Source organism: Jaculus jaculus, chromosome 20 (assembly GCF_020740685.1).
Source record: "Jaculus jaculus isolate mJacJac1 chromosome 20, mJacJac1.mat.Y.cur, whole genome shotgun sequence".
Lineage (NCBI taxonomy): Eukaryota > Metazoa > Chordata > Mammalia > Rodentia > Dipodidae > Jaculus > Jaculus jaculus.
In genome coordinates, this window is record NC_059121.1 from 28,110,203 (window position 1) to 28,133,143 (window position 22,941).

The window sequence follows — 22,941 nt, forward strand, 5'->3', positions numbered from 1 at the left end:
AGTATAAAAGAGATAACTGAAAAAAACTATCAACATGTCTCTCAAACATCATAAAATTATATATTACCTCAAAACACACTGTGTTTTGAAAAAATATCAGTTCTTATAAATAACTATGACAGATCAATTCCATCTATCACATACCTCTCCTGCTGCTGAAGAGCAGAGCCACTCAGCTTTACCTCTTTGACACCACAGACAACTGCTACACCATTTGTGATCATCATAAGCTTGTTTATTAGTCAAAAGGCTGGTTCCATTCAAGTGTTTTGAATACAGGCCTACACATTATCAACTTTAAGAAGCTCTCCAATTAGAAACAGGGCTTTCAAAAATACAACTAATATTAATTTCCAGAACATGTTTCATTGAACATATGAAGCAAGTTATTGTCTCCAGCACCTCTGAAGTTTACCTACTCCTTCTATGTAAAATTGCTTCCAGCATCTCCTTTATGTATCAAAATAGAAGTGAGAAAATATATTCTTGAAATCTAAAATCTGAAGTACAGTCTGAAAAACGGAAACATATTTGATATGATCAACTCAGACTATTCTCAGAATGCAAGGGGACAGGTCAGGATTTGAGAAAAGTTTCAAATCAGTCAGATTTGCTTTTTCAGAGAAGAACTAAATGCAAGTGCCTGCAATGTTTATGCTATGTAATGTTTTTAGACCAAGGAAATAATATAAATCCTGAGATCCTAAACAGTAACCCCTGAAGTCATTTCTGGCTACTGAAAGGGAACTTAAAAATCCAATAGGATCACAACTAAAATAAGGCACTTTTTTCAGCTTTTGTAAAATACTTTCGCTTTTTGACACAAAAAATATACACAGATATTTAAATTTTTCAATTACTTTTTTAAATTGATGGCTCATTGCTTTTGAAAATCTCCCTTGAATTCCCAGGTTCTCTTTAGTGCTCCTCTTCTTCCAAGAACTTCCCTGTGGCACATGCACTCATACAATACTTGCATGTCCTACAACTGAAGAAGGCCTCCACGAGACACCAGATGGAGCGTCAGCATTTAGTTGGAATAAGACTCCCTAACTTTTGCCTGCAGGGCATCACATGTCTTCTTGGCATCCCCCAGGAGCATGGCTGTGTTAGGTTTGTAGAAGATTGGATTGTCCACTGCAGCATAGCCAACACCCAAGGATCTCTTCATGACAATGACCTAAGATCCAAAGATTAAACAGAATGTATTCAGCAGAACCAATCAAGACCTGTTTAGCATACAAACATTGCCCCTCCTTACTTTTGCTGTTGTTGTTTAACTTTACATACTTCTGTTTTTACTCTATTTGTATGATGTGTGAAAATATAAAAATTGTACATACTTATGGAGTGAAACATGATATCTTGATACATGTCTATACTCTACAATGTTTAAATCAGTTTAAACATGTCTTTTGCCTTCAATATATCATTTGTTTATGATGAAAATCGTCAAGCTACTTCCTCCTAGCTCTGTGAAATGCACAGAATTGACATACAGTCACTCAATTACACAATAGCACACCAGAACGTCTTTAACTGTGAACAAGGCATTTCCCACTACTAATTATTAAGCTCACACTTTAAATATAGCAGGAGTATTTTAAATGTATCATTATATTAGATTCATGTTCATTTTTAATCTGCATTCATGCCCTTAAGTCCATTAGAGAAAAGTTCATGTAACAAGTTTATCTTTACACAACGAAATTATAGTGACTCTTCATTGCACTTTACAATGACTATGATAATCAGAAAATAGCACCATTGGCTTATTTACCTTTCTATGAACAAGTTAACAAAAGTACAATTAGTGCATAAGCTTCCACAAATTCTAAAATAAACGTAGATAAGTGGGGAAGTGATATGATCCTTTTCTATCACTTAAAAATAGATCAGGGCTGGAGAGATGGCTTAGAGGTTAAGGCATTTGCCTGCAAAGCCTAAGGAACCAGATTTCATTCCCCAGTGCCCATATAAGCCAGATGCACAAGGTGGCACATGCATCTGGAGTTTGTTTGCAGTGGCTGGAGGCCCTGGTGTTCCCATTCACTCTACCTCTCTGTCTGTTTTTCTCTCTCTCTCTGACTCCCTCTCAAATAAATAAATAAAAATAATTTATATATATGTGTGTGTGTGTGTGTGTGTACATATATATATATCAGAAAGTTTTAGAACAAAACTGTGAGAAAAGCAATACAGATTTTCTCAAAACTCTAGCTAAGAACTAATAGGATGAATCTGCCAAGCACAATGAAAGGGGTAAACTGACCTAATAATAGTGATGTAATATGCATATATAATGACATTTATCATAGATACTGCTATCACACAAAAATGTCAAGTCAGTGCTTAATGAAATAAAAAGCCTTTGTGTAGTCTTCTAGAACATAGAATCAGTCTAAAAATGGAAGCAATGAAAATGTATTATTGCATCATTAGTTGAATAATGTATCCTGCATCCTTTCATACACTGACTACCGGTACTGTAATATCCATATACACATGAGCAAGCATAGTTCAAATCTACTTAGTCACCTCAAATAATTAGTTTTAAGCTCATAATTAAGGGGGAACGTTCCATACATTATGCCATTATAATTCTTAACAGGCAGACATGACTTGGGTGTGGTCAAGAGATGTGCCCTATTCTGGAGCTAAGCAGCATTTACAAGCCTTTGGCTTCTCCAAAATCTAGAAACTGGACTTTCTTAAGGGCAATATACATGAGCAAGGCCTCCTTTCTTGTGCTGTGTTATTATCTGGGTTTCTAAATCACCTTTCTGCTAGACACTCCATAACAAATACAAATACTCCTTCAAAAAACCTAAATTGAAAAAATGTGCTGGTCTTGGTATATGAAGGCGATGATACTGACTCACTGTCCCAGAGGGAAGCCATCTGCTTCCCTGGACTCCATCTGGAATTTGGCCAGACTCATTCCAAATGCTTGCAGCTCTTTTTTCAGCTGTGGTTACAGATTTTGTTAATCCATCTACATAATCTCATCTGGTTCTACTCATGACACGGCATTCACTCAGGTTCTCTTGTGGCCAGAGAAGAGACAGAAGCTGGGCACAGAGACCTGGCCCTTACCATGCTCCTACTTCTGGGCCTCCTAAAGGCATTTTTCTGCAAGTGACCGAAGAAAGTGGTATGCAACTGTTTCAGGATACTGATGACCATCAGATTAAAACACAAGTCTTAACTGTACCTGCTTGGATTTCCAGACCTCAAGGACAGGCATGCCTGCAATGATAGAGTTGGGATCTTCTTGAGCAGCTGAATTAACAGTGTCATTAGCACCAATTACAAGGACCAAATCTGTGTCTACAATTGAAAAAAAAAAAAAACAAGAAAAACAGAAGCATGATATACAATGGATCACTTTCACTTCTTTTTAAGAAAATTATAGTGACCTGACTATAAAAGTCAAAGCAAATGTTCATACAGTGCACACTTGTAACTTGTAAGTATAGCAGATAGGTTTATCAAAGATGTTAGCTCAGACAATGTCACACAGCTAAACACAAAACAAGTGCAGTAGATCCTGCACTGACCATCACCACCCTGACTGAAGTCTGCTTTGCTATGTTTCCCCACCCAATGGGTCTACCTAATCTGACTTTATAATTCTTTTATTAGCTCCAAATTATCTTACTATTCACATAACTTTATAAGATTTGCATCCATTTTCAACTCTTAAAATGACCAATTTAGATGCAATCTGATGTCTAAAAGACAATGGTCTCAAAGTCTGTACTGTATTAAAGTTGTGTCCATAATTCCTGGAACTGGCTGGTTTTACACATAATTTAACAACAGTAAAACTCAAAAAGAAGCATAAAATTAAAATGGCCCCAATTCTCTCTTTAAGGACTATAATTTAAATTAACTAAGGATGTTGCCAAAAATGCCATGTGCATCTAGACATACACACAGTTCCATTACTTTTTTTTCTAATAAACAGTGGGGGTTTTTTTGTTTTGTTTTGTTTTCAGTTTACAGTGGATAGTTGCCAAAGGGAATGGTCTAATTTTAACAAGCACGATCCTGGGCCAACACATCCACCCAAGTACAGCACCTTACCTTGTAAAGTCCCAGTACAGAAAGAGAGAGACTCATGAGGTGGGGAAGACAAGGAGAGAAGATGGAGAAGAACAAGAAGGAAAACAGAGAAGCTGGAAAACTGCCTCAAGACCGTGATTTGGTACAGTGTAAAACCGTAAGAACTCCAACAATGGCAAGAAACTGGCAACAAGAACTCATCAGAAGAAGCACTGCTAGTTCAAGGCTACAGGCCACTGCGAGTCAGGACCTGAAATCCAAAGGTAAATGTGCCCAGGCCTTGGGTTCACCTGTGCTCTAACCCCCAGGACCTCCACCACCCTTCCCTTCTCACAGAGGGACAAAATGAAACATGGTGCAGCTTATTCAGTAACAATATTCATTCACTCAATGTGGCAATATACCTACTGTGCACAGATCACTCTTCATCCTACCTGCCAGTCTTCACTAATCCCACAACTTATACTCTTAAGTTTGACATCATTTATACTCACTGAGAAGAGTTAAACTTTGCTGTCATCCCCATCACTTGCCTGGGAAATCCTGGTTGATTTCATCCATTTCCAGCACAACATCGTAGGGCACCCCTGCCTCAGCCAGAAGTACGTTGAGCTGACCAGGCATTCGGCCTGCAACTGGATGAATTCCAAACCTGGACATGAAACAAATGAACAGCTGGCCTTACTTGACAGGCCATAGCATACAGAGACCCCAGAATCCCCTCAAGGCCTGCACGCCTTGTTCTTGGCACCTCTGCTTTCTCCTAGCACGATCTGATCCCGCAAGCAGAATGGGAGCTAGTCAAGATGTACAGCCATTCTACAAAGGCTGAAGCTGCGATTCAGTGCCTCAGCACGCATACTCCACAGCTTCGTCATAAAAATAACCGTGCCATTTTGAAGCCTGACTCTTCCACATGTGTCTCAAGTAAGCTTTCAATAATATTAATAAATAATATCTCCTTACATTTAAAAGCATTGTGTTTTCTCATGACACTCTCGAATGAATCCTAATTAAAAAAAATTAACTAGGTGTTTCCCATGGAAAAACATAAACATTATTCCACTGAAAGTTGACTTTACATTCACCCTTAGCCTGTATATTAAAAGGTGGGGAAGTAAAATATTGTTATGTACATTATATTAAAGGTCTAACAGCCTTTCAGAGACTGACAGGAACATGACGCCACAGCTCAGAAACATTGAGTAGCACACGGAGCACTGGAAAGATAAGCTGCGCAGTAAAGTTCTGTCCTGGAGGCAGAGAAAACTGAAGCATCAAAATCTTTGCTCAACCACCAATATGCCATCTTTAGTTTGTTAACCCTATGTCTATTTATTGTTTGGTCTCTCAGCAATGGGCACAGCATGTGGTCCAAGGGAAAAGTTCATAAAAAGCGAGTGAGTGAATGAATTCAATGAAGAAATGCAATTTCTAGTATTTACGGGTTCATCCAAGCTCAGATTTAATATAATTGAAGCAGGATATAAAGACAGGAAAATTTATGATAACACAAAAAAGGGAAAGAGTCCTTCAGCCCATTGCCAGGTGAGACTCAAGAATTCCAACACAGAGCTACAAGAGACGGCTCAGTGGTTAAAGGCATTGGCTTGCAAAGCCTGCCTCCGCAGGTTCGATTCCCCAGCACCCATGTAAAACCAGGTGCACAAAGTGGTGCATGTGTCTGGAGTGTTCATTTTCATTGGCAACGGGCGCTGGCATACCCATCCCCCCCCTCTCTCTCATTCTCTCTCTCTCCCCCTTCCTCCCTTCCTTCTAGTTCCCTCCCTCCTCCCCTCCCTTCCTCCTTCTCTCCCTTCCTTTTTCTCTCCCTCCCTCATAAATAAATTTTTAAAAAGACTTCCACACAGCCATGTTTGCTGTGAAGGTTACCTACAGAGACAATATTACTTCTAGACAGAGATATTTCAAGTAAGAATGTTAAAATAGCAATGAACTCTCTTTAAGGCCTAAGTGTGTATATGGCCCTTCTCCTTTCCCAGGGGTAAGCCTGCAGTTTTCCAGAAATCTCACAAGAAACTCTTTTCACAATAAAAGACATGTCTAGACCCCCTTGTACAAATATTGTGGCGCATGGACTTATCTTACCATATTGCAATTCCATCCAAGGCACCATCAGAGCCATCCTATAATCTCATATATCAAAAAGAGAGGGGAAAGGAAAAACATTCTTACCAACTCTCTGAGATGTAACTTGAGAGCCACCAAAAGGGCATGGTTGTCTACTGTTAAGACAGGTAAGGGCAACTCCTTTGAGAAGTTCACATCCACACCAGGAATGTTTTATTCTTACCCTCTGTGCCTCTTTCTATTCACCTGCAAGCTTAAATCTTTATTAACTTTCTTCCTAAATTCCAACTGTGCCTCAAACTTCCCTGTCCTTGTATATTCTTTTCTGTAGCAAAATCAAGAACTCATCTTTATCTGAATGGAGGTCTTTGAAAGGAATTCCTCAGGCTGCTGCACTGTCCGTGGCATAATAACTAGAAACTTTCTCCTTTTGATCAGAAACTTTTAAAGTCTAGCCATTGGTGTATATGTGAATGTGTATCTCCACAGGCATGCTTGTGTGTCTATTCATTCATATATTGTATGTATCCACCTATATTAAGCCATATATACACATACATATTCAAAAACACATATTAAGTAAAATAAAAATCCCATCTCATTATTTTCCAAGAGTTGTTGCTTTGCCACCCAGAATCATGAGTCTACTCTCACATTCATAAGTAGACTCCCTTAAGCTGTCTCAAGGATGCCTGCTGAGCAAAACATCCTCTGTTCCTCAAACACTCCCCTGAATGACAGCACTCCTTGATCCATTGCCATCCCCATCCTTCTTTCTTTATTTTTTACTAAGTAGACAGTTTGTATGGACACATCATGTGTTAGTACCATCATGTCCCTCCTCCTTCCCCCATTCCACTGGGGCCATCCTCCGTGGGATTGCTGGGCTCGTGGGCTAGGAGGTGTGAGAGCATCAACCTGGTCTTTCTTGCTCATTGTCAATGTCTAGCGCAAGCCTTGGTCACCTAAAGTAAATACAATGTGCACTGGACGTCATCGACAGGCATAAGGCACAGTAAGAAAATCACATCCTCAGGACTGTCAGTGTATTAGCACGTACGGCTGCTGCAAAATGTTAATGGGGGTCACACAAGACTTCTGGTCTTTTGAGTCACCTTACTTTTTACATGAACTACAGCCAAGCCAGACTCTTGACTTTAAACCCCGGCCCTGTTAGAAAGGGACTAAAGAGCGAGGAACTGACTCCTTCCCAAAAGACATTAACGTGAGAGCCACAAAATGGCCATTTATTTAGCCCAGATAAGTGATATTGGTTTTCTACATCCTGTTAATAAAAAGCCTAAATTATTGGAGAACTTGTCCTTGAAAGGAGAAGACATCAAATGACAGGTCTTCCCTTTTATCAATCTCCCACTTAAACAATTTTCCACCAGACTTCACTGAATCTTCCAACAAAACCAATTTACACTTAAGAAAAACAGAAACCCTAGGATTACAAGAATAAAAACATTTTCTCTAACTAAAGGTTCAGTAGATAATCACTTTGTTTCATATTTTATCGAAACTTCTAAGAGAATGAATAGTTTTTATTATGAGAAAAAAATTAACTTTTCACTTCAACTTAATTAGTACATTATGTTTTTATATTAGAATAGGGTCTACAATCTTACCAATTATTTCACCTTATCCCTAATAATCTCCATCTAGAATTAGAATTTAGGGTAGCTGATTCAAACTTAGTACTAAGCTTTAGACGGAACTCATATTTAACAAAGAAGAGAGTGTGCATGAAAAAGACTACTGCATGTGTTTTATAATACTAACACTGGCTTTCTGTTTTTTAATATATCTTAATGATTTATTTATATTTATATTTATTTATACAGAGAAAGAGAGAATGGACACACCAGGGCCTCTAGCCATTGGAAGTACACTCTGTATCTGGCTTACCTGTGTACTGGGGAATCCAACCAGAGTACTTAAGTTTCACAGGCAAGTGTCTTAACTGCTAATCCATCTTTCCAGCCCCATGGCTTTCTTTTGAAGGAAGTCTACTACGCATCCCAGACTGGCCTCAAGCTCACAACCCTTCTGTCTCTGCCTCGTAAATGTCAGGATTACAGGTAGAAGCTATCATGCCCAGCCTAATACTAACTCTTTAAGACGTGTTTTATAGAGCATACAATATTATTCTGGTGAGTACTGAAGACAGGATTTTGTTGTCTGACTGACATGTAACCATGCATAATTTTGGATACAGTAAAAATACAAGTCTTCCCATCTTCAACAGTCTGATTTCTTAACTCCTCCCTCTCTCTCTCTCTCTCTTTCTCTCTTTCTCTCTCTCCATATATATATTATAAACATATATATTATATATGTATATATAATATGAATATATTATATACATATACAATATTATATATATACACATATATATATATAATTAAGTAGTTTGGTCCTGCATTTTAAGAGGTCATTTTGCTAATAGTTCAGGTTAACTATTAGCATGTGATGTTGGGCAAGTTATTTTCTCTACCTCAGCTTTCCCAAAGAATATCAATTAGCTAGGATTATAAGCCTATATCATACTAAGAGATATGGAATTTTTTTTTTTTAGCAAAAGCAAGCAACAGAGTGAGAGAATTGGCATACCAGGGCCTCAGCCTCTAAAATCAAACTCCAGATGCTTGTGCCACCTAGTAGGAAAGTGTAACCTTATACTTCTCTCACCTTTGTGTGTCTGGCTTACATGGGATCTGGAGAGTTGAACATGGGTCCTAAGGCTTCACAGGCAAGCACCTTAACTGCTAAGCCATCTCTCCAGTCCAGAATATAGAAAATTATATGTTAAAAATAATAGAGCTGGGCATGGTGGTGCACGCCTTTAATCCCAGCACTTGGGAGGCAGAGCTAGGCAGATCGCCATGAGTTCAAGGCCACCCTGAGACTACAGAGTTAATTCCAGGTCAGCCTGGACCAGAGTGAGACCCTACCTCAAAAATCCACAAAATAAAAAGTAAAAAAATAATAATAATAGGACCTGGAGTTGGGGATTTAGATCAGTGGATGAGCACTTGCCTAGCAAGCACAAGGCCTGAGGTTTGGTCCTCAGCACCAAAATAGAGAGAGAGAGAGAGAGAGAGCTGGGGAAATGGCCTAGTGGTTAAGGTGCTTGCCTGTGAAGTCTAAGGATCCTGGTTTGACTCCCCAGGACCCAAGTAAGCCAGGATCACAGGGAAGTGCATGCATCTGGAGTTCATTTGCAGTGACTAGAGGCCCTGGCATGCCTATTCTCTCTATCTGCCTCTTCCTCCCTCCCTTGCTCCCCCCATCTCAAATAAATAAAATAAAGTAAAATAAAAAGGAACTATTTATCTCTGTTGAAGGGATTAAATAAGGTGACAGGATGGGCATTTTGCTTTAAAAATGTATAATATTCTTTACAAGTAATTGAGAGCCTCAGAAAGTTTCTGTAGTGCTGCAAGCTATAATATTAAGTGATTTAATACTTCCATGGATGAATACATAAGGGGAAAGATACCTCTCATTATTCATCTAATCCACAAGGAAGTGAAGCATTTGCTTTATTAAGTGTCCTATAAGCCAGTTTGGTACCCATGCTCCAGAAGAAGGAGGAAGAAGAGGAAACACATTCTAAATTAAAAGAAAATTGGCATCAACTGGCTAGAAAATAAAATGGCAAAACTGTGATGTTTTTCAAATAAGACAGTGGCAAAAAATTTGGATAGCTTCTCTGTGAACCAGGGAAAGAAAGCTCATTAGCTAGAAGCATACCACCAGTCAGTACAAACAGATTCAAGAGTATTTTCTTTATAATGACTAAGGATGGCTGTCAGTGGATGATCAAGAAAGACATGACAGGTGAAAAAGCTTTTCTTCTATTTGCTTCTCAAATTATTCATGTGTGTTCTTTTGAGATGATGATAATAGTTTAGTCCTTTAATTTAAAATGGAAACCAAAATTTCTCCTAACATCTCCCAATTTTTCTAGTCATCAATAATTGTTTCTCATTTCTCCAAGGTCCTTCTTCCCACAACCTGATAGATGAGATTTAATACCAAGTACATGTATTAAACAACTCTTAGGTTCTTAGTTCCATATTGCTACTGTAACAAACTACCACAAATTCCATGCCTTCATACAACAAAAATTTGACACCATACAGTTCTGAAGGTCAGAAATCTAAAAGTCAGTCTCCCTAGAATAAGATGTCAAGGTACTGACAAGGCTTCATTCCTTCTGGAGACTCAAGGGGGAAATGCATTCCTTACCCTTTCTACCTTCTGTAGTAGGACAACCACTTCTGACAATGTGTCCACATCATTCCAGAGGCCGCCTTCCACTGTCACACTGCCTCCCTTGGCTCGAGTTTCCTGAACTTCAGGACCTTAGTGATTTTCTTGGATGAGCACAAATAACCCAGGGTCATTCTCCCTAGCTCTGAAACTCTCCCCAAAATCAAATCTACATAGTCTCTTTTCCTACAGAAAGCAGCATCTAATACATCCAGGATTTGACGGTAGGGGGCATGTACTATGCAGTCTACCACAAAACTCTCTTTCCAGTCCATGAATTAGGGTTTGTATTTTAGCTGATAGCCCAGTATGTACTCTGATTTACTTTTGGATTTTGATTTTATGTTCCTGGATTCCAGTACAGTATGCCTATGTGTGCATTCCTGTGTATGCGCCTGTTTGTGTGAGGTGCACTGTAGAGGGGGGGTGTATGCGGACCAGAGGACAACATTAGGTGATGATGTTTCTCAGGAACATTGTGCATCTCTTCAGCAATGATCTTACTGCCCTAGAGATCACCAAGGGACAAGAGTAGCTGACCAGTGACTCCGAAAGATGTACCCGTCTCTGCCTCCCCAGCACAGGGATTACAGGCATGCACCACCTGCCCAGGTTTCCCATTGGTTCTGGTATGGAACCCAATCCTCGTGTTTATACAGAAATCACTTGACCAGCTGAGCTATCTCCTCAGTCCACCAGCATTTTTTAAATTTAATCTTAATTTGCCTTTTTGTATTTAATACTGCCCTTGAAATCCTTAAATTAATTTATCTGGCTACAATCTTTATTCTTTAACAGAGAGGTTTGGGGCCAAGTTTAAAATCAAAGATCTCTAAATATGTTAGTTCTTATTCTAAAGTCTTGATTAGCTACAGACTGCATAAAGACAATGTTTCTGTTTGGCCAGTTATGAGGGATATATAATCACCAAGCTAAGCATTATTTTATACTGACTCTCCCAAAGGACAGATCATTTTATATCTGTTTGCATAATTATTCACTCCACCAAACTTAAAGGCTTTATGTTTGGAGTTAAATACATGTACGATTATTAAAAGAGAATACCAATGTTTTGAGAGAAATAACAGAACACACTCAAATTTGTAGAATACATATATATGCACAGTGTTGAGTCAACATGAGTTTATAACAATTCTGGCTCATGTAACTGGCTCATCTCCAAAGCATTTATTTAAATTAATTATATTAGACACAGGTTGGCCATGAGCAGCAATTTCCAAGAACTGACTGGCCAAAGCTCATCAAATGTTCCATCATCACATGAAGACTATCCAGAATTCTAACATGCAAAGACCACCAACCTTTTAGTTCTTCCCTTAAACCATGAAAATAATCCTCTACTATGTACATGCTTGAAAAACAGCCACTTATCCTTGACCACCAGCTTCAGCAGAAAGAAAATAACTACTAAACAGACCGCGGAGAAGATCTCTGGCCTCCCAGAACTCTACCTGCTCCTTATCACACCGCATCACCGCAAGCGGATGACAGGTCTGTGCTCCTCCACCAGGGAGCTTTCTGAAGATAAAAGCCTTTTCTTCTTAATCAGTTCCTATGGTCCCTGAAACTCTACATCAGTCCCGCAGTTAAGGGAAGAGAGAAAAGAAAGGAGTTTTAACAACACAGTGTTCCCATTAGGAAAACTAATTCATAAATATCCAATGTCTCATTCTATTCAAATATATTTTGGTAATATAAATGTTTTTCTGCATTTTTCAATTTAATGTATACTTTATAATGCTCATAGAATTCAAAGAAGTATGTAGTTTCACATTAAAACAAGTGTCAGTTTTATGGCAAAACGCTAGGTTGTTTTTCTAATTTTTACCTTGAAATTCCTGAAAGTATCAATCTAGCTCAACAAAAGCCAGAAGGTCTATGGACCTGCCCAGCATCAAAAAGGTAGAGAAATTAAACAGTCATGGTAGACTAAGGTCAATATTAATGAACACTGGATTCGCTGGGCATTTACTTGGTCATGACTAATACCCAAGCTCACATTTATACTGATAGAGTCAAATTTCATAAGGCTACTTTTAACCATTTAATAGATAATATTAGGCAAAAGGGTATTTGTGGCTTTACTTAACAGATATAACAAATCCTATCATTCAAGACAGGGTAATCTCTTCAATATTTTTTTCTTTTGTTTTCTTTTGCTAGTTTTCAACATAGGGTCTCATTCTAGCCCAGGTTGACCTGGAATTCACTATGTAGTCTCAGGATAACCTTGAGCTCATGGCGATCCTCCCACCTCTGCTGGGATTAAAGGCATGTGCCATCATGCCCAGCAAGTTCTTCAATATCATGAAGCAAGAAATCCTCCAGCACTTTGAGCTATTTCCATCTTTCAAATGTAAATATAATAGTCTTTTATGAAACATTATATAATAAAAAAGTGCAAGGCCCAGTTGCCAATTAAAATTGAACCCAGGCTTTTTGGAAATACAGAAGAGGGATAATCTACTCTAAAAAGGCAACCTGCTCTTCTAAGCATGTTTAACTAACAAAGAAAGACTGAAAACAAATGACAATACATGGAGCACCAAGTAACTGGTAGAATTAGAGAAAGGATAATTCAAAAGTATTTTTAAACCTTCTTTTACAACCAATGATGACATAAGCCCCATTCTTACAGTTTTTGAACCCTCACATTAGATTTCTAATACCACAGTTTTAAAGAGGGCACAGAAACATGAATTCCTATACTCACAGGCTCAGAGAAAATAGATCCTGGCCAGGGTGTAGTGCTGTGGCTATTCTTGGGCATGTAGGGCATTTAAACAATACAAAACACTCACCACTTGGGTCCTACCACAACTGTCCAAATATACTACATCTTCCTTTTGACACCGTGGAAATGTCCAGATCCAGTCCAACCATAACTGTTCTTAATGGCTTATGGAATTGTGTGTTCTAGTTCAGTGATTAGACAAAGAAACATCAGGGACGTTTGGGCCCCTTTCTAAAGCATTTACTGTTTTTCCCCCCATTTTGCACCTTCTTGCTATCTTACATACTAAAAAACCTCTAGACTTAAAAAAAATATATACCAACCATTGAGTTTTAAGTCCTTTGAGTCACTGTGTAAAACCTGTTTCTGTATTCAATACCTTTAGAAGAATATGAGGCAATGTATATTGGTAGCATTTTGGAATTCTCCCTTCAAACCCATTACTTTACATCTTCCTAAATATCCCTATTCTAACCTCTTAAGGGATTGATAAATTAAGAAAAAGAGGGCTGGAGAGATGGCTTAGGGATTAAAGCACTTACATGCAAAGCCTAAGGACCCAGGTTCAAATCCCCAGGACCCACATAAAGCCAGATACACAAGGTGACACATGTGACTGGAGTTCATTTGCAGCAGCTGGAAGCCCTGGCATGCCCATTCTCTCTCTCTCTCTCTCCTCTCTCTGCCTCTTTCTCAAATAAATAAATATTAAAAAGAAAGACACAGAAAAAATACAGTTGATTTGTTGACAGCCTACTTACTCCTCATGTTTGTAAACCATAAATATTTGTAAAACAATAAAAGTGTTGTTATGAACACTTGTAATTTGATGTTATCTCAGTATCTACTTTGTACATAGGGCTAACTGACAAATTCTAGAAGAAAAGTATAGTCATTTCCAACAGTTTCCAGCTTTCTGCCTCCTCTTCCCTCTGGTTAATCCAGTTACAGTGCTACACAGTGGCTCTTCAATACCCTTGTAGCCCCTACATTTCCGCTGGCTTTCTCTAAACTCACACATGAGAACACCTCATAGGATAACAGAGTTCTGCCCTGGATCTCAATAAAAATCTGGTCTTATTGGGCACAATGGTGCACGCCTTTAATCCCAGTACTCAGGGAACAGAGGTAGGAGCATCACTGTGCATTTGAGGCAACCCTGAGACTACAGAGTGAATCTCAGATAAGCCTGGGCTAGAGTGAGACACTACCTCAAAGAAAATGGGGGGAATCCGGACTTAGAGGCCTTCTCTTTCTGGAGCTCTTATGCTCCCCACCACCTCTACTCACTAGGACATTCCTCCCATCCAGTCCTCCTATTGCCCTTAATCTGCACCTCTCTCCTCCTCTTCTATGACGTGTGCATCCTGTCAAGCTGCCTGCTCCATCTGCTCTAACCAACACCCCAAAGCAAACTCTCCTTCCCGGGCTCACGTAAGGGGCCATCAGGCCAGGAATACACTGGCCAGACAAGAGCACAGGAGTATCTACTCATAAAAGAAGTACACATGACTGCAGACTGGACACACAAAAGGTTGTCTGTGCATGTAAGAAGCACACATGAACAAAGACACATTAGGTCATTCACCAGGAAGACAAAAGTGTCCCACAAAAGGTACACCTTAAACATCCATTACTATCTCCCCAGGAGTCCCCTGAGAACAGGGCTAGGAGAAAGCCACCCTTCTAACAGAAACTCCAAGGTCAGACTGGAGGAGAATCACAACACCTTAATGGTAAAGATAAACCTTAAAGGTCCTCCCTGTGTCTTTCCTGCTTCCTAGGACACAAAACAGGGAAAAAAAGCATTGAAATTACATAATTTATGTTTAGAGTGCTCTGTCACAAAACTAACGGGATATCACACTGTAAATACAATAGAGTCCCTCAAGGATTTTGAATTCTATATTTTCATGTGACAATAATCTGTTCTGAGGCAAGTCCATGGAGGAAAGATTTGGTTATAAGAATCAATATTTTTACACTGGTATTCATTTCACTTGTGGAAAGTAAGTTTCCTTGGTCTATCACATACTAGTCAAAATTTCTAGTTTTAGGCCCCTTAAAAGCATAAAGAAAGGGGTATTTTGATAGGGAAAGAGAGAGAGTGCACGTGAAACAGTGATAAAGAGAAAGGGCGAGCCACGTGTGTGCACCACCTTGTACGCATCTATCTCCTTGTTAACATGGGTTCTGAAGATCCTTAGGCTTCACAAGCAAGAGCCTTAACTTTCTTGCTAGTCCCAAGGGTGTCTTTTTAATAGCAAGTGTAGTGAATCAGTCTGAAATGAAACCTTCTAAAACCTAAGTCAATATGGTAAATGTTACTTAAATTTTCCTTAGTAGTGAAAAGGCCAGGATCAATTGGGTGGGGCTAGTCTACCATGTGAAGAGAAACATGCAATAGGAGAGATAAATCTTCCTGAGCACTTGCTGTCCACAAAAACTGGTCAGTGAGAGAGTTCATGGCATTAGTCTGTCTAACCAGGATTCTTAAGCAAACGTGTAAACGTGCAGCTTCCTATCACAATGAATGTCCTCAGAAGCAGAAGTTCAGAAATATTCATCATACAATTCCAAATGAAAAGAAACTCCTCATTTAACTTCCAACAGACAGGATTGGAAAATACTGTGTGCCTTTCTTCATCTGAAAGAGCTAAGTGCTGAACTGCTTGCTCCGCTGGTTCTAAAATCTGGTATCCATCCATGTTCTTCCCTTCTTCAGAAAAAAAAAAAAAAAATCTGCAAGTCAAAAGCTTACGAAAATGTCTCAGGGGCACAATTTTGCTAATACAGAATAATGGGCCTGCTCTATGAATGTGAATGAGGAAATGTTTGACAGGCTACAGTCACATTTTCCATCTGCCCATGTGTCATATAACACCGAGGCCGCTCACAGATATAAGAAGTCCTCCAGGGAGGCTCGGGCACAGAAAGGCAAAGCCTAACTCGTGTCTCTGAACTATCATAGCATGACACGGTCCCTCTATACTCCAAGTGACGGCGCTGACACATGGCCTTCCTACAACCGAACCAAATCCAGCTACCAAGCCCGGAATAGAAACTGCATGACAACAGACACCCGCTTTCTTTCCAAAACAATTAACAAGACCATGAACAATAATATCAGAGGGAAAACTAAAATTCAATTTGTGACTAATCTTGTAGGATATTATATTCTGGCATATTTTAGAGATGTAATGAAAATTTTACATAATTTCATCTCTCTGCCTGAATAACTTTAGTAATAGTGTTGAATGGCTCTTGAAACTCAATGCCTAATAAGCACCATAAAATGAAAATTATAAGCAAGATACAGAAGAATTTGAACATGAGATGAGGACTTTTATGTATACTTTAATGTTCACATGAGCCTCACTGAAGAAAATAAACTCCAAGAACTAGTACTTGAACTAGAAGACAAAAATCACCCTGGTCACAAATACTGACTTCATCCATGAGACAGGCGTTGGAAGGAATGAATCCCAGGGTAGTACTACTAGAAAAGACATTATTGAGCATCTAGCTTTTAACACAGACAGTCTTCACTACACTGATTCAGGGAGAGCAATGTAAAGGGGGAAAGACTGTCACTTTCGAAAGGATGTCACTGACATCCTGACATCACTCATCTGGGAGATTATTAGCAATCCTAATCAATATATCCATCATCGATGTGAGTGAATACACATACTCTCTTTGGTTTTCCTTTTGGCCACCAAAAGTTTCATTTATCTGCAAATTATACAAATAACCTCTCTTGCATCTCACCCTTCCTCCTCCTCCTGTGCTTTTCAGGAAGGCAAGCCCAGTGCAGGCCAGCATACCCCAATGAGAAAACCCAAAGGACCAGTGCTAATCCTTTACCAGATAGTGCCAACTGCAACTCTAAAATGCTGATCCAGTAATCTGTATGCCACTCTTCCTCTGTTTAACTAGCATGTGAACTGGAGGTTTAAAAATATGCCCCATTTAGGGACTCTGGAAGCTTATTACCAACCTCCCAATGCATATGAGATCCATAAAATTAAGAGATTTGGGGATGGGAACATGGTTGAGTGGTTAAAGCTCTGGCTTTCAGAGCCTAACAGCTTGGGATTCAATTCCCCAGTACTCACATGCATCTGGATTTCACCTGCAGTGACAGAAGGCCCTAGTGCACCCATTTTCTCTCTCTCCCACAAATAAATATTTTTTAAAAACATTAAGATATTTTAAAGTTGCATGACCCACAATCCCCATGGGGTTGACCTGCATCCCCAGTGAGGAAGGCCTCTTCAGGAAAGGGACAGGGAGGAGGAAAAGGATGGCTCAAACGTGATGTTTACATATAAAATATGTCCATATCTAATAATAAAAATAAATAAGTAAATTTTTAGAAAGATTTTAAAGTTTCCTTCACTTATATATCCCCGGAAGTAGAGCAGCACCGGCAACAAAGCACTATGTACTTATCTGTTCAAGGAACTGGTCATTAGCATGAACACTCATGTCTTCAAGAAAAATGTTAAAAACTCACACAAACCTTCCAGAATGCCGACTTATTTATCCAAACACTACCCTAGATCTGAGCTACTTTTCATTCTCTTCAGGTACATGCCTTTCTGCCTCATCTGCATGCCTTGGCTCTTCCTTCGCCCCAAAACAACAAATGCTAGAAGACTGACTGCTTATTAGAATCATATTTAATCCATGAAAACAGAAAAATCCAGTCAAAGGGACAAAACTTTCACCTTTTAGTGTGTTTTCAACAAAGTGATTTCTTAGTAAAATGAACATATATTTCAATCTGCAGGAGCCATGGCTCAGTCAGTAAACTGCTCGCTTGCAAGCCTAAAGCGGGTCCAACCGTCAGAACTCACATACAGCAGCTGCACTCCAGGTTCAATTCCCCAGTATCCACGTTAAAGCCAGATGCACAAAGTGACACATGCATCCAGAGTTCATTTGCAGCAGCAAGAGGCCCTGGCATGTTTCTCCCTCCACACCTCCCTCTTCCCACAAATAAATAAAAAGTATTTTGAAAATGTGAAGAGATAGCTGGGTGTGGTGGCACACGCCTTTAATCCCAGCACTTGGGAGGCAGAGGCAGGAGGACCGCTGTGAGTTCAAGGCCACCCTGAGACTACATAGTGACTTCCAGGTCACCCTGGGCTGGAGTGAGACCCTACTTCAGAAAAAAAAAAAAAAAAAGAAGAAAGAAAAGAAAAAAAAAATGTGAAGAGAACTTGAGCAGAATGACAACACCTGAGGATGTCCTCAAGCCTCTACATGCATGCACACATGTGACTGAGTACATGCATGTGCACATGTGACCAGGTACATACATGCACACACGTGACTGGGTATGTACATGTGCACATGTGACTGAGTACTCACATGCACACAAACACATGCACCAAAAAAAAAAGCCTATACCCACCTGATGCAAGACTGTAAAAATAGCATTAAATTGCAAATAAGGCCTGGAGAGATGGCTTAGTGGTTAAGTGCTAACCCATTAAGCCTAAGGACCCTGGTTCAAGGCTCAATTCCCCAGGACCCACATAAGCCAGAAGCACAAGGTGGTGCATGCATCTGGAGTATGTTTGCAGTGGCTGGAGGCCCTGGTGAGCCCATTCTCCCTCTCTCTCTCTCTCTCTCTCCTCTCTCTCTCTCTCTCTCTTTGTCTGACTGTCACTCTCAAATAAATAAAAAATTTTTTTAAATTTATAAAACTGCAGATAACATGCACAAGTTGATGTATTTTGATTAAGGACAAAACAGACACTTTTTTTTAATTTATTTATTTATTTATTTGAGAGTGACAGACACAGAGAGAAAGACAGATAGAGGGAGAGAGAGAGAATGGGCGCGCCAGGGCTTTCCAGCCTCTGCAAACGAACTCCAGACGCGTGCGCCCCCTTGTGCATCTGGCTAACGTGGGACCTGGGGAACCGAGCCTCGAACCAGGGTCCTTAGGCTTCACAGGCAAGCGCTTAACCGCTAAGCCATCTCTCCAGCCCCAAAACAGACACTTTTAAACCTGGAAATTTTTTCACGCTGTTAGCACAGAAAAATGCCCCCGGCAGTTAACTGCTTCTCTCCTTTGTACTCCTTCCCTGCTCCTATCGCAATTAACATACAGCCATTGTAAGTGGACTTCATTTGTTTATTTATAGAAGATTTTCTTCATAGCTAGACCACTTTCAATAAGAAATGGGTTTACACGGCCTTGAGTTCTCTGCATCTAGCAAAAAATTCTATTAATAACCTATCAACAGAGATAAAGTTGACCATTAACATGAAAGTAATACCATAACACCAGTTAGTCAATCAAAATAAAAAGTTAAAAAGAGCCAGGCATGGTGGCGCACGCCTTTAATCCAGCACTTGGGAGGCAGAGGTAGGAGGATCACCCACCACAAGGTCAAGGCCACCCTGAAACTACATAGTGAAATCCAGGACAGCCTAAGCTAGAGTGAGACCTTACCTTGAAAAAAAAAAAAAAGTTACAAACTATTTCCACAAACTCAAAAAGATTTATATGATAATCAAAACAAAGTGAAAAAAATCCAAGTTATTAATTGCAAATAAGAAAAAAACATACTTTTCTAAGATTTACTCATAGAAATGCTGTCCCTGCTTTATAATGAAAAGCTTGTCAAATAATCAGTTCAAAAGCTGATAAGTGGGCTGGAGAGATGGCTCAGCGGTTAAGCGCTTGCCTGTGAAGCCTAAGGACCCCAGTTCGAGGCTCGGTTCCCCAGGTCTCACGTTAGCCAGATGCACAAGGGGATGCACGCGTCTGGAGTTCGTTTGCAGAGGCTGGAAGCCCTGGCGCGCCCATTCTCTCTCTCTCCCTCTATCTGTCTTTCTCTCTGTGTCTGTCACTCTCAAATAATAAATAAATAAATAATTTTTTTTTAAAAAAGTTGATAAGTAAAGAAAAAAATCTGTGTTCTTAACTCCTACGATTTTTGTCATGAACCACTTTCAAGATCCAGCGTACATTAGGTAAGCAGCAAAGACCTTCTGAACAACTGAAAATCAGGGATGTGCTGACCAACAGACAAAGCCGAGGTTAGTGAACATTCATGACGTCAACATGCTGAAGTGAGTTCTTGTCATGAAATGTCATGCTCCTCGTAACATAATCTCGGACCCTTGTGAGCATTTTACGACTGTGGCCAAAGTAAAGGAAAACAGGAGAGTCTCTAATCAATCATGGGCCATGAAGCCCGACACACTTATGACAGATGCAAATTTTTCTTGGCACCACTTGGGCATAACTAATTGATGACAATCGTATGTCCATATTGGCATGTTTCCACAAGAAATGTGTGTGACTATGTCACCACATCTGGATGCTAGGCATGCTGGGGTCCTGAGGCGCAAAGACCTACTAAACCAGAGGCCTAGCAGCTGTGCTCAATGAACACTTTGGGCGCTCCACAGAGTGATGAAAGTCCTAAATTACCACAAACTGTAAATACAGATGTATTTCATTAAAATACGAGGTAACTGCTGCAGCCACCTCTCATCCAACCAGGCATCTGCCTTTAAAAAAGATATTCCATAGATATTCTTGATTTGTTTCAATGAAATTTTTATTTCCTCAATGAAAAGATGTTGTACACACAAAACCAATGTTTATGTGGTCATCTTTAAATTTTAAAAGTCTACACAAATACTAGGAAAGAAAAATATGACAGCCCCTAGTCATCATATTTGCAAGAATATTCCTCTTCTATTTATTTCATTTGATAACTTCTCACAAAGCCTATACTGAAAATACAATATATAAGAAAGGAAATAATATATAATTTACCTTTAATGGGAAAGACAGATAAATATAAATCAGTAGCTTTTCATAATTCAAGTAGAGAAATTAGGCTGCACAATAACTTTATTCTAATTCTGCATCATGAATTATCAACAAATTGGATTATTTTGAATATAGGATGGCAAAAATTATGTAAAACTATGAGAAACTCTTATGAACAGCTTTCTGTTCTATCAAGAAAATTACTTAAGGAAAAAAATTATCAAAGAAACTATTCACATATGTATAATGAGATCTCTCTTAAATCTTAAACTTTTCCTATGCAAAGTGATAGAAATCAACCCACAGAAATAGTTTGTATATGTGATCATGGATAAAATTCTGCAATGCCTAAGGACTCAAGTTCAATTCCCTAGTACCCATGTAAGCCAGATGCACACCAAAGTGGCCCATGCATCTGGAATTCATTTGCACTGACTATAGGCCCTGGCCTGCCTCCCTCCCTCTCTCTCTCTCCCCATCCTCTTCTCTCTTTCTCTCAAATTAATTAATTAATTAATTAATTAAAAGTTAAGAATCCCCTTATTCTATACATTTCCTTTTTAGGTAGTTTTCCCATCTCTTAGTCAGTCCATGCCCTGCCTTCTCTCGAGCTGCCCAATAGTCTTATTATGGTTTCAACTCCACATCCACTCTTCTGACACTGAACTGAGTATCTAAGCTGATCAGTGGGTAATAAGAGCAGCATGCCAAATCAAGAATTCCCTTTCCTGAGGATAACGAAGGCACGAGAGCCATCTTTCTCTGTTTTATTATGATTGCCATTCATCCCTTAAACAATCAGATGGTGATAGAAGGCATTACTAATACTTTATACTTTTTCACAAGTGGATTGAATAGTTTGTTTGGAGGAAAAATCATACAGGGTTCTTTAACACATTCTTTTCACTTGTCAGCCTGAAAATGTTCTTGAGTAACAAAACTATGACTCAAAAGAAAGCCTAGTCGCATAACCATTATGAAAATAGGAATAAATAACTGAAACAATTCCTTTTCTACTTCCATTAAAAAATGAGGTCAAGGGCTGGAGAGATGACTTAGCAGTTAGGGTGCCTGCTTGTGAAGCCTAAAGATGCAGGTTTGATTTCCCAGTACCCACATGAGTCAGATGCACATGGTGGGGCATGTGTCTGGAGTTCATTTGCAGTGGCTAGGGGCCCTAACATGTCTATTCTCTCCCTCCCACCACCCTCTATCCATAATAAATAAATAAGTAAACATCATTTAAAAAATGAGGTCAGGGTGACTGGGGAGATGGTCAAGATGGCGCCCGACTAACAACGCCACACCTCCTAAGTGGCTCCTAAGGAGAGAACTAGCCCATCACACCTCACTAGGGCCCTAGTTGAAACTAAGAGTAATTGGGGAAACAAGCAAGAGTGCTGCTTTCTTGGTGAACCTGGTACCAGTACAGGGTGAACGAGATAGACACAGAGAACACTCAACCCCTACCAAACTAGAGATCCAGAGACACAGAGGCTCCCAAGACCTCATCACTGAAGCAGACCTAAAATGAACCCAACATGGCTCAGGGAAATTCATAGAAGAGGGGGAGGAAAGATTGTTAGAGACACATGTTGGGACATTATGCACAGAGACATGACCTCTTGCCCATAACTGATGGCTACCCCCACAATGCATGACCCACACTCCCCAACAAGGAGGGTCCCTGCAGAGGGGGGAGACAGGGAGGAGGCTAACGATGGTACCAACATGACTGTATACCCACTGTGTACATAACTAATAAAAAAGGGGGGGCTAGAGAGATGGCTTAGTGGTTAAGACACTTGTCTGCAAAACCAAAGGATCCTAGTTCGACTCTCCCAGGACCCATGCAAGCCAAATGCACAAGGTGGTACATGCATCTGGAGTTCCTTTGCAATGGCTGGAGTCCCTGGTGAGCGCTCTCTCTCTCCCTCTC

At 39.6% G+C, this 22,941-nt stretch overlaps 1 protein-coding gene across 3 annotated transcripts in view; it reads right to left on the reverse strand.

Moving 5' to 3' along the window:
- Positions 1–213: 213 nt before the first annotated feature.
- Nnt (nicotinamide nucleotide transhydrogenase) overlaps positions 214–22,941 on the reverse strand; it is a 97,067-nt gene continuing 74,339 nt past the window's right edge. For all 3 annotated transcript variants that reach the window (XM_004664954.2, XM_045138912.1, XM_045138911.1), the window contains exons 20-22: positions 4,602–4,720; positions 3,215–3,330; positions 214–1,180 (exon numbers count right to left, since the gene is read on the reverse strand). In XM_004664954.2, coding sequence (XP_004665011.1) covers positions 1,031–1,180; positions 3,215–3,330; positions 4,602–4,720 — 385 coding nt within the window. In that variant the 3' untranslated portion in view covers positions 214–1,030. The remainder of the gene's footprint in view (positions 1,181–3,214; positions 3,331–4,601; positions 4,721–22,941) is intronic.